Source organism: Phacochoerus africanus, chromosome 3, assembly GCF_016906955.1.
Source record: "Phacochoerus africanus isolate WHEZ1 chromosome 3, ROS_Pafr_v1, whole genome shotgun sequence".
NCBI lineage: Eukaryota > Metazoa > Chordata > Mammalia > Artiodactyla > Suidae > Phacochoerus > Phacochoerus africanus.
Genome location: NC_062546.1, coordinates 149,093,681 through 149,106,693, shown reverse-complemented (window position 1 = coordinate 149,106,693; position 13,013 = coordinate 149,093,681). Strand labels below are relative to the sequence as shown.

Sequence of the window (13,013 nt, the reverse complement as noted above, 5' to 3'; positions counted from 1 at the left end):
AAAGATAATTTAAACACAGTTCCTGTATCATAGCCATCCTAGTCTGTTGCTTCACTTTTGTCTTCATAGATATGACTGTCCCTAGTTAAAGCTTGATTGAGACCATCTTGTAGTTAACTCTGAAAAAATTCCTTCTGAAGTTAATATACTAGTATCAACAACAGCATACTCAATCTCTGTGGTTGAAAAGAAAGTATTACAATCAGGCATATGTAGGAAATGTGGAATTTGGGTCCACATTTTTATGTTTTAATGTTCTTAACACTCTCTTTGCCCCCAGGTCATGCAGATGTATCTTCCATTTTGCGGAATTGCCATATCAAATGCTCAGCTATTTGCTGCCTCAAGGAAAGAATATGAAAGAAGCAGGGTAAGTAGAAAGAAGCATTGCTGACAACCCTCAAAGCTTTCTTTCAAGTGTCTGTGAATCATTATGTCTTTTAAAAACAGAAAATGATCTTTGAATAGTCCAGGAATCTTTTTTATTTGTGTAATCTTTCAAGTTGATGGTTGTAGATCCCCTTTAAGTAATAAACTCAAATGGAAGTGGATGTAAATTCTCTATTGTTGTTTGGGGGAATAGCTTCTTTTAAAAGGAAATTGATTTTATATCTATACTTCAGGGCAGCAGGTATATTCTTGCTTACTTACAACTTTGAAACAATAACATGCTTTTGGGATATTTTCACAATTTAGTTCCTTTAAGAAGCAAGGTATATTACAAATGATTTCACCCCACCTCACAAATTTTGTTTGTGAATTGAAAATTTTCCTGGAAGAGCATTACTATAACTGGACAGTAATACTGCAAAAGTCCTCTTATAGGATTATAAAGAAACACACATAGAGAGATTGATCTCATGTACCTTTACCAATCATACAGTTAAATAGTAGAAAATAAAACAAAACAAAAACAAAGCCTAGTGTTCAAAAAATTACTGAATGATCAAACATAGATTAAATTATATTAGGCTCACTATACTTTTAAATATAGGAAAATTACTGTCACCACTTAGCAATATACTTAACAAGAAGATGTTCAAAAAGGTTGGAAACCCTCAGTTAATAGGTAATCAAATTGATTAAAAGTTTCCTTTGCTAAGCATTATGATTTATGATTATTTCGCAGGAAACGGTTGAGGATTACAGCTATCTTCTTTAGCACAGCATACCACTCCTGTGCTCCAACGTGGGTCCTATTGTCCTCTTTAGCCCCATGACTTGCCATTCTCCTTCCTTCACTGGACACTCCAGCAATATAGTCCCCAGTTTCCAGAAGACAATCTGTTTCACTTTCTCATTCCCTTAGCCACATGTCTCCTCTGCCCTCAATGCCCCATGTCTACCTTTTTCCTTCCATTGCCATTTGCCTTGCATTTCTTTCTGGCCCCAGCTCCATCTTCCAGTCAACCTTTCCTTCTCCGCATATTATTTTGCCATTGTTTCATCGTGATCACTTATCATACTGCATAATATTTATTGATGGCCCTTATCTCCATTATTGAATTCCGTAAAGAACATGTCATGCTTTTTAAATCTTTGCCTCCTCATGTATTCATTTACTCATTCAACAAATATATGTTTTGTCATATTCTTTATTTAGTTAGTTTTTGGTCTTTTGTCTTTTTAGGGCCACACCGTGGCATATGAAGATTCCCAGGCTAGGAGTCAAATCAGAGCTGTAGCCACCAGCCTATGCCACAGCCACAGCAATACCAGATCTGAGCTGAGTCTGCAACATACACCACAGCTCGTGGCAATGCCGGATCCTTAACCTACTGAGCGAGGCCAGGGATTGAATCTGCATCCTCACGTATGCTAGTCAGATACATTTCCATTGAGCCACAATGGGAACGAGACCTCCTTTTGTGGTATCCTTTAGACACTGTCTTCCAAAGTCCCTTCCTTCACAGAACTTACCATTTTTTAAAAATTAATTAATTAATTAATTAATTTGTCTTTTTGCCATTTCTAGGGCCGCTCTCACGGCATATGGAGGTTCCCAGGCTAGGGGACGAACTGGAGCTATAGCCATCGGCCTACACCAGGGCCACAGCAACGTGGGAACCGAGCCGTGTCTGCGACCTACACCACAGCTCACAGCAACACCGGATCCTTAACCTACTGAGCAAGGCCAGGGATTGAACCCTCAACCTCTTGGTTCCTAATCGGATTCATTAACCACTGATCCATGACGGGAACTCTAGAACTTACTATTTTAGTGAAAATGATAGATAATAGACAATCGAGCAAATAAAAAATAAAAGTACCAAGTAGTGATAAGTACTATAAAGAAGAATGAAGTGAGATAATGGCTTAGAGCCCAGTTGCTGAAGGATAGTTTGGGAGAATGTTTATTTCAGAAGGCGATCAAGAATGTCTCTATAAAGAGATGATATTTGAGCAGAGACCTGAATGAAATGTAGAAGCAAAAGCCACAAAGATCTGGGAAGAACGTTACAGGCAGTGGTTAGCAGGGGCTGGGGTGTGGGGTGTGTCGGGGGAGGAGAGATGCTGGTCAAAGTGTACCAACTTCTGATTATAAGATGAATAAATTCTGGAGATCTACTATTCAGCATGGTGACTATACTTAACAAATCTGTGTTATATACTTGAACATTGTTAAGAGAATAAATCTTAATGTTCTTACCACACAAGGTGCTGCGTGTGTTAACTAACCTTATCATGGTAATCATTTTGCAATACATAGATGTATCAAACCATTGTTCACCTTAACTCATACGAAGTTGTATGTCAACTATATCTCAATAAAACTGGTGGTGGGGGGGAGAAATAATGTGGCTGGACAGTGAGAAGTGAGAGATTTTCCAAAAAGAAATTAGCAGTGAAATATACAAGGCTTGCTGATTTGGCAAATGAGCAACAACAACTTTGGGCTTGTACCAGTGACAAGTAAACAGTTGGAATACAGGAGTCTAACATTTTGGGGAGATGTCAAGACTAGAGATTAATATTTGGGAGCCATCACTATATAGACAGTATTTAAGACTAGAGTACAGGTGGGTTAACTGTGGAAGAATATGTAGATAAGAGAAGGGAGGAGGTCCTAGGATGAGCCCAGGAGCAAAAGAAGGTCATGAGATGAAGGAGCAGGGAGTACAAGTGACATCAAGAAGCAGGGAGTGTTCAGCTGTGTGCAGGGCTTCCAATGTCTATTGAATTGCACATCATCCTAGATTTTCTTTTCTCTTTTCCCTGTTCTGGAGCTAGTCTGCATTGTTATTTGTGAAACTTTTATCATTTGTTAGTAAAGCAGCAATTTTTAATTAGAAACAATAAAATTACTATAATGTGATTTGTCAGTGCAAGACTCAAGGCACAATTAGTTTTTCCTCTGAGATAAATGTTCTTGTGTACGGGTCCCAGAGGCCCTATCCACGCAGCCACAACAAATTGAAAAGTTAAATAATTGTTCAGTTAATATGATCCATCTGAAGAAATAATCTGGATGATTAAGGAAATAATGTCTTCTCCCTTAATAACAAGGGATTTTGTTGGTAATTATGCATACAGTTGCCTCATTTTTAATGTTATATTTGCATATGAAATTATAGCACATTGACCTCTTACAGCGATTTGCTATCCAAATGCCAAATGGACAGGATACACTTAAAATTTTTTTCACCTCTCGGTGTTTCTCTTTGTTTTGGGATCATGGAGCAATCCATGGCCCTCAGCCATATCCACAAGCTCCCTTTAGAGCAAACCCTACCCAGGATCTTTCGTTCTCTTTTAGGTCCTCAGTAAACTAGACTTATTTCATGGATCCTTTGACTCATTCAAATGCTTTTCTACCTGAATAGACACAGAGAAGAAATTTTCACATGTTCAAATGGTTTCAGAACAAATCAAATTTATTATCAAAGTTGAAAATTGGTCAACACCATCTACCTGAAGAGATGGGAATTTGAAAACCCATGAAATGCTTTTGTGAGAGGTCAGACTGGAGAGTGCACATCTTATTAAATTCTGTTGAATAAAGCGCCCTCTGGCAAATTCACTGGCTGTGTAATTTTCTGATCGCCCTCTGATAGAGGCACGATACTTACCACCTGTACATAGCCCACTATTCTTCAACCTCTGGAAATATCCATGTAATTAAAAATTCTAAATAAACTTTATTTCAATGCAGATATTGCAAGCTAACTTAGGTGGATAAAATGACAGGTTGTTACAATTTCATTTTAAAACTAGGACAGTTTGCAAGCTAGAATTTAAGTTTTTTCTTTAATGTTTGTGCTTTTTATTCTGTTGTTTTAACAAATTTTAATGGTGTTTTCTTTTTCAGATATAGAATTATGTTTAAATGTTCTCCTGGACAGGTTGGGATGAAGCAATACTTCTTGTGTAGAGGGATTAATGGGGTTTTGTATATTTGAAGGCTCTGAAACTTAATTAACCTCCACCACTATATGTCTTTCAGAGTTCTGTGAGAGATGTATTAGTGAAAATAAGTCTCAAGGTTGACCATGAAGCTATTTCTTCCTGATAGTGAGGAAGAAATGCTTTGTAATTTTCTGAAATAAATGTGTGTTGGAGAAATTCAGGTATTTGTTATTTGTAAAATATTGGTTTTATACTTAGTCATATTCCAGAAAAACAACAGCAGGAGGACGAAGCCTATCACTAAAGATTATATGGGAATCACAAAGTCATTAACTATATGGAATATAATCATATAACTATTGTGGAATTTTTATGGGATTATATGGACTGGCACTATTCACAAGTTTTCTTTTGCAATTCAAGATTGTGTTTAAAAGAAAATGATGGAAAGATGTCAAAACAACCATAAACACTTTAAAAATTAGCCACAGAAATACATTTATATTTTTTAGGGCAAAGACTAAATGGAATTTTGAGAGAAAAAACAATTTTAAAATTCAGTCCTTTAACCTCCTACTTACATCCATTGTCTCTCTCCTAGGCTCTGCTAGAAGTGGTTAATGACCTTTTTGAAGAACAGACTGATCTGGAGAAAATTGTCAAAAAAATAATGCATCGGGCCCAAACTCTGTTGAAATGTGAACGCTGTTCTGTTTTACTCCTTGAGGACATTGAATCACCAGTAAGTCATCTTTTATCTGTCATCTGTGTTAATGAAATAAAGTTTAGTTTTATTATAATTAAGAAGTCTGTGAAATCATGACTTGAACTACTCTTTTGTGACTCTTCTAAGCATAAGGTGACATTTTCTAAAATTAAAGTTTTTTGCCAGAAGATATGTACAACTTATGCATATGGCTTAGCAGAGGCTTGAGGCAAAAGGGAGAAGGAAAGTGTAGTAGAGTTATACTCAGTGGTTCTAGATGAGCAACTCACTATCATACTTGTATTTGTAATAAAAGCTCTACAGTCCTCAGCACTTCTGAGCCCATTTACTTAGAAATTGATGCTATTGATTCCATTGTAGTCCTTCTATAGAGTATGACATTAGAGAATAAATATCTATATGTCAACAAAAGATTTAAGTTTTTTGTTTACATGTATTTTCAGTCTTTTTTTTTTTGTCTTTTTATGGCCATACCCTTGACACATGGAAGTTCTCAGGTTAGGGATCCAATTTGAGATACAGCTGCTGGCCTATACCACAGCCACAGCAACATGGGATCTGAGCCAGATCTGTGACCTATACCACAGCTCACAACAACGCCAGATCCTCAGCCCACTGAGTGAGGCCAGGAATCGAACCTGTGTCCTCATGGATACCAGTCAGATTTGTTTCCAGTGAACCACAGTGGGAACTCCTGCATTTTCAGTTTTGATCTGCTGTCACCTGAGAAACATAGACTCTTTGGCTGATGGGGCCCTTAGAGATGTCACCCAGCCTGTGTAGGAGTGGAAGGGTTTGCCCAGTTTCCCGATGTACCCACCCAGCAAGGTAAGGCCCTCAGCACTGGTGGGCATGGGTTGCAGCCCACACAGTGCCCCACAGCCCACTAATGGGAGCAAGGTGGGGGAAGCAAACAAACCCCAGAGAAGCAGGGCCCTTTACGCTTGAGCTGAGTGGAGCTGGCAGCCTTAGCTGGGCTGTGCTCTCCAGCAGCTCTGTTCTGCTGCTGCCTGAGTGTGGTTTCCAGGTTCTTCTCCTGCTGCTTTGGACCTATGGATACTTGCACAGTGCACACCAGTCATGTGAATGAGGTTCCTTTCCTCCTCACGCGGGGGCTCCTGTCACTCCAAGGGCAATCACCCCCCTGGGTATAGGGGCTCCTGTACCTTGCCTTTCAGGTGCTATTAGGGCCTCTGGCTCTTTGTGGGAAATCTGCTGCATAAATACACAACAATATTGAAAAGATGATCATCACCGATCTAACTTCTCGAAAGTTAAATGTCTAAACTCTCAGCAGCAGTTTAATATCTTTGCTGTGAATGCTCTTCAAAGACCAGGAATTGTCTCGCAATTAAGTGTTGTTTTAATACTTCCAAGGATGATACTTACCATACTTTACTTTGAAAAGGTTATTGTCTTTGCCTTTAGGTTTGCTTTCCTCAAAGACTAGGAACCTTAGGGTAAATTTTGGAGATTTATAATAAGTATTGTAAAACTTACAGTATTAAGTTTTTTTAAAAATTATATAGGTTTAAAATGTTTAGGAGTGTTTTCCTCTATCTTAGCAAAATCTGGTGTTATTTATACTCAGCAGGTGTAGTTTAAAAAAACAGTAGCCTTGCAATTTTCCCATGATTTTTGTAAAATTCAGTGGAACCTTGGGAGAACACATACACTTACACACACAGACACTGCCCCTGCCCCAGTAGTCCATATTTATGAAGTGCTTCCAGATGCTTTGTGAAGCATTTGGGTTCATTTAATGCTCACTGTATCCTTGTGAGATAGACATTATTATTATCCACATTTACAGATGAGGAATTAAGGCTCCTAGAGTTGAGTGACTTTCTAGAGTCTCCCCCACCGCCTGTCTCTAAAGCCCCTGAAAGGAGTGGGAAGAGGTGGGGTGCTTATTGGTGCCTGGCCAGCTATGGGGGTTGGGGTTCTCATTGAACAAACACAGGAAGGGGGCAGCTGTTGGGCCTTTGGCTGCCAAGGTTCCCAAGCCAGTCACAGGTCCATGTGAGGGCAGGTGGCTGCGGGGCCAGGTGGAATCTGGGCAAAGAGAAGCTCACCATTTGTGAGTCCAGTTAACACAGACATGGAAGTAATTTAAACCAGCTTAGGGTGGTCATATCTATGCTAATCTTCTAACATGGACTGTCTTGCTCTTCAGCGAATCAGTTGCAGAAAAAGTGCAGATGGCAGAAGGTGGTACAGAAGGAGGGGGGGCAGAGCTGGAGAGAATAACAGTGACAGTGATAGCTTCATGGTGTAAAGTAGGGAGGGGGTCAGAAATCACTCCCTGGACTAGATGGTACAAGCAATAAAGGTGTTGGTATGTTACTGATAGTTCAAAAGACTCTACTATTACAGCTGAACAATTTAAGACTGTAAAGGTGAGGCCAGGGCAGAAAATTGGGGCTAGCTTATCATTTCTTCTCTTTGCCCATCTCCTCCCCCTCAAAGTGAGGATGAACTCCTTTAATCCAGAGGGATAAAGTCTGGGGTAAAAGTGAACTATGCGCAAAAAGAGGAGAGTAACTTGGTACCATTTCAGGGACTGTGAAGATATTTTCCTCAAAGGCTGCTGCCTGGGGAGGTGGTGGGGAGTTGAGGGTGGGTGGGGGCGGTGTATGTATGTGGCATCACAATGCAGAAAACCCGTCAGTGTCCTGCTTTCCCCTGACACCCTTCTCACCAAAGATTTCCCAAAACTTCAGACTTAAAGGGACTTCTGTTCTGTGCACTACCCTGATTGTTAGCTAGAAATGACAGGAATGAGACCAGAGACAGTCACACCATGTGTAAGAGTAGAAGCCAGCTAAGAGACATCAGACACCAAAATCTGGCACTGGCACAGCCAACACAAAGGTCTCTGGCTGGGCTTCCTCCTCCCCACCTCAGAATGCTGAGTGGCTGGACCGATACTAAAAACCTCTGTTATCTAGATTTAATGAGGGGTTCAAATGATTATCAGAGAAGGACCCAAGCGACACCTGTAAACGCTATTTGATTTCGTTTGATTTGACTAAGAGCACACTTATGTGCATTCCTATCCAAAGATTAAAAAATAAAGATGGAACTTGACAACACAGTTGTTAATTTGTAAAAGCTCATGTGGAAAAATAAACATATAAGTTAGCCAGAAATTTTATTTAAAAGCAACACAGATGCAGAATAGATGGGGGTTTTGCCTGTGAAGCTGTTAAAATATATTATAAAAGTAGAGATTAACTCCTTGTAAAGAAGCAGCTGAACAAAATAGAATCCATAGGCCCGAATACATGTGAGAATGTAGTAAAGACAGTGCTCTTTCTGGTAGAGTTTAGAAAATTATTTTTCAGAAACAAAAGTGTGTTGGAGGACTAGAGAGTTTCAGACTTGAAATGAGAGTGTTTTTCTTTTTAACTGCAAATATTGCAACAATAAAGATGCTTTGATAATTATAAAGAGTGTAAATTCTCAACACCACTGAGCAAATCCAGAATTCAGTTATACCTTCACTTACCACTTATGACCTTTCTCTCTCTCCTCATTATCATCAGGAGACCTTCATTTGCCACCCCTCTGTCCAACCCTCCAGCTGGCCCACTACGTTGCTTCAGGAAAGGGATTGCAGATATATGAGCTAAATTCTGGGTTTGTGAGTTCCAAAGTGGGCTTAAAATACTTATAACAGAGTTATTATTCTCAAAAACAAAGTCTTTTTCATTTACAAGAGGCAGGCTTTCCTAAACACTTGAAAAAAATCAAAGCCTAACACCATGCCCAAAACAGTAGATTGGAAAGAGGGTAGGTGAACCCCTAGACTCTTGCCTTTGTGAGTCACCTGGACTCAGTGGGGAGAGTCAGAGGGAAGAGTAATTGCAGAGCTCAGCTTTCCTAGCCCTGCCCAGTCTCTGGGCTGCCCATAGTAGAGGTGGTGGTGGTGGTCTGGGGGTGGTGGGGGGGGATTGAAAGCTACCCCAGACACCATGACAGGGAAGAAGACTGGAGATGGCAATATGGAGGGTGGGGGAGCCATGGGACAGCAAGACCCCACAGAAGTGTGAGGGGCAAGTACAGTTTTCCCATTTCCTGATAGACGATAACAGAGCAAGGGCTGGGACTGGAAGAAGCCTTACTGTGAGGATAAGGGAGGCACAGAGGATGTGACCCAGGACTGGGGAGCTATAGGTAGATATTTAAGCACATTCCCCTGTTAGGGATGACTGTGCTGAGTACCAGGGAGGCTGCCTTACCTCGTAGAGGCCAGCCTGGGTGAGAGGATGACTGTAAATCAGCTTCTCTGCTCCAAAGAAGCCAAAAAGCTGCATGTCACCCTGGTGGAAATTTCAGTATTAACTGAGTTTAAATCTGAGAAATAACTGAGAAAATCTGAAGTGGCTGAGTTAAACTAGAATTGTCTCTTTTGTCTTCCATCAGCAGGCAGAACTGGGGCTCAAGAAGAAATTTAGTTGATACAGGAAAATAAATATAAATGTCTTTTTTTTTTTTTGTACAGCCGTGTCTGTGGTCTTTGAAATTTATAATTAGTATACAAATTATATTATCTCATTAGTGAATCATCTTACATTCAATACACAATATGACAAAGGAAGCATTTGAGGTTAGATTTATGGGGTTGGTGGATTGTTCTTCAAATGTTTTGGACATAAACAGCTGTCAGTTTAGGAAAAAACAAATCCAAAAAGCTGGATTCTTACCTCATACTTGTTCAAATATAATTTTCTAAAAAGTAAAATCCTGCTTTTCATGTAAATATGAAATAAATACACATCAAATATCATTTTAATTCATTAATTTAGGGGGGAATGAACAGATGTTAAAACATCCAAAGAGCTTTTGAGAGTTTAGGTATTTATAGGTAATGTTAGGATAAGATTTCTCGGAGACAAAACTTTTTGGAAACAAAACAAGGCCATAAACTATAACCTTCGAGGTTATCTTTTCCATAGGATGGAAATTTTTACTAGAGAAAAAGCTACAAATTAACATGTAACTTTACTAAGTCTGGAGTCTTTAATAAATGAGGACCAAGGATGGGGATGTAGTACTTTCCTTAGACTGAGATCCAGCAAATTTTTTTCTGTAAATTTCTAGATAGTAAATTTTTTAGGCTTTGTAAGTCCTATTATCTCTGTTGCAGCTCCTCACTATAGCACAAAAGCAGTCTTAGTCAACACAGAAAGAATGAGGATGGCTATGTCCCAATAAAATATCATTTATAAAAATAGGTGGTGGGCCGCATTTGGCTATAGGCAGTAGTTTTCAGATCTCTATCCTAGATAATCCTTGGGTGGCCTTTAATTCTCTCATGACATTGAAAGATAAGCTGCCCACCTTTTTGTGTTATTTCTATAAAGGCAATATAAATTTCAGATGGATAGAGTATTTAATATCTTTAAAAAGAATATAAAATACTGGTGAATATTGTTTTATAGTCATTGAGTAGGTAAGGCTTTCTAAAACATGAAATTCCTTAGGGAATATAAGCACATTAAAACACACGATTTTTCAGCCATCAGCTTGGTACAGATTTAAAAGAATTATAACAATGAATATGAGTATGGGTATGAGAAAATATCCATTTTCATTACAGATGATGAGAATTTAAATTGGGGTAACCTTTATGGATATAAGTTTGGTGAAATATATTTCAATTTTAAAAGGGCATAGCCTTTGTACTCAGCAGTTTCTCCTCTTAAAATTTAGCATAATGAAGGAGATGGAGAAGAGAGAAAAATAGGTAGATAAGAATGTTTATTGTAGTATTTATAGTAGTTAAAGTATAATCCAATATCAACAAGCTTTTATATAATGAAATTCTATATATCCTTTAAAATGATGGCATAGATCTATATTTATAGGAACAATATCCTTGATATATTTTAAGTCAATAATAAAGAATAAAAAACAAATATAAAAGTGATTTTTATCAAAATATGGTTACATGAATGAGATCATATTTTCACAACTATTAAATTGATGAAGTTTAAATTTTCTCCCTTTGAGTTATGTTTTCTTGCATCTTCTCCTCCCGGGGAGAGTCAGGAATTTATCATCTCAGGGGGAAAAAGGGCAGGTACTGGACCTTCTAGCAGGAGAGTGAACTTGAAAGTCAGGATATCAGGAGAAAGGATTTGCTAAATGGATTTATATTCCCTTTTAGCAGTTAAGGACTAACCTGAAAACGCCACGGACAAGAAATAAGGCTCTGTAATCCACAGAAGAAGAAATACTCACAGACTTATGTTCCCATGTATCACCCCACCCATGCCCCACATAATGGAGGGGAGAGATGTCTAATGCAGTGAAAACTGAGTAGGTGAAGCAGAAAGTCTCAAGGTTGCTTGGTCCAGGCATCTTGAGCAGAGTACAGCTTTCATCAGAACAAATTGTGAATACACGTTTGCAGCAGTAAGGGCAGGTGTCTGGGAAGGCTCAGGAATGTTTCTTGAGTCCTCCTTACTGCCATAGAATGGCAGGAGAGGTGGGGTGGAAAAAGAAGACTTTCAGACAAGCCATCTTGGAAACAAGGCCGCCAGTGTGTCAGGATAATTGACAATGTGAGTGGCAAGTCACCCTGCAGCTGCTAATCTCGGTCAGCTGAAGAGAATTTAAAGCTTTCATCACACAAAAATATCTATCATATGGGACTTCATAGTAAGCAAAGGAGACTTCTGCTAGGCAGAAGCTGAAATTGCTGTCTAGAGGACAGGGTTGGTGAGAAAGTACTCAAAGACAACAGACCAAAATTCAAGTGCAAGCACCCTAACTTGCTCCCCTGACACCACCCCTCCCCCACCTATCCACTTAAAAATGAGCCCAGAGCAAAAAGCGACCAGGAGGGGGCTTATGCCAGGATACCATGAGAAAAGAGGAGGAAAGGAATGTGAAAACAAAAACCAAATGAAGCATACACACCAGAAAAATTGCTAACAGTTTTCTATGAATTGAAATTAAGGAGTGTGATCTGTCAGGGGAAATAAAAGTGTTCAAAGAAGAGAAACAAGGACTCAATTAATAAATGATAAGCAGTAAATACATAATTAAACTGACTTGGCAGAGCTTAGAAAGAAGTAGAAGAAAAATATATAGAAATGAATATTACATTAAAAATATCCAAAAAAAGAAGAAAAGAACATCTAAATTAATTTCAGGGGCATGGGGAATAATATTGGGAATGAAATGGAAAAAAACACAGTATAAAAAGATAATATAGAATGATACAAATAGAGTCAAAATAAAGGAAGTCCAAGGATAATTGGTATCTCCAAAGAGAACAGACAAATGCAACAGGAAAAAAGAGTCACAATGAAAACAGTAGGACATTTTACATTTCAGTAAACTTGAATTTATAGACTGAAAGAACACATCATTTCAGGAAAAGTTGATACTGACTGCCTCACACCAATACACATGCTAATGGACTTCAAAAATAATGGAAGAATTCTGTGTACATTTAGACAAAATCAAGTCACCTATTGGAGGAAAATTCATTCTGGTGTTAGAGTTCCTGGTAGCACTCTCTAGTGCAAAGAGACAGGGAGAGAAAAATATGACTCTACAATATAAGATCCCTATTCAAATATGTAAGCCACAGCTAGACATTTTAAATATGCAAAGAAAAGTGTGAGAGACATAGTTCCAAGAAGCCCTTCCTGAAAAATATGAGAGGTAAATCAAACTAGGTGAATGTGAGAAATGATAAATAAGACTAGCATTGAGTATTGAATGCATTTAAATGTAGAACCAAGGCTAAAAAGCAAGGGGCATATACTTATGGACAAGCATTGTGCTTGGAGAGTAGATTCCTTTTACGTGGAGTGGTATCTAGCCTGCTGTTTGTCTGGGGAGAGCTGATCGCTCAAGAGCTCCCTGAGAGTACAGTCCTGAGAAATGAACCAGACAGAGAAAGCAGGGCCTTGTGGTC

General features: G+C 38.8%; 1 protein-coding gene across 2 annotated transcripts in view; it reads left to right on the top strand.

Moving 5' to 3' along the window:
* The window catches only part of PDE11A (phosphodiesterase 11A), a 424,697-nt gene that overhangs the window by 172,027 nt on the left and 239,657 nt on the right, over positions 1-13,013 (top strand). For both annotated transcript variants that reach the window (XM_047772960.1, XM_047772959.1), the window contains exons 3-4: positions 281-370; positions 4,949-5,089. In XM_047772960.1, the coding sequence (XP_047628916.1) occupies positions 281-370; positions 4,949-5,089 (231 nt within the window). The remainder of the gene's footprint in view (positions 1-280; positions 371-4,948; positions 5,090-13,013) is intronic.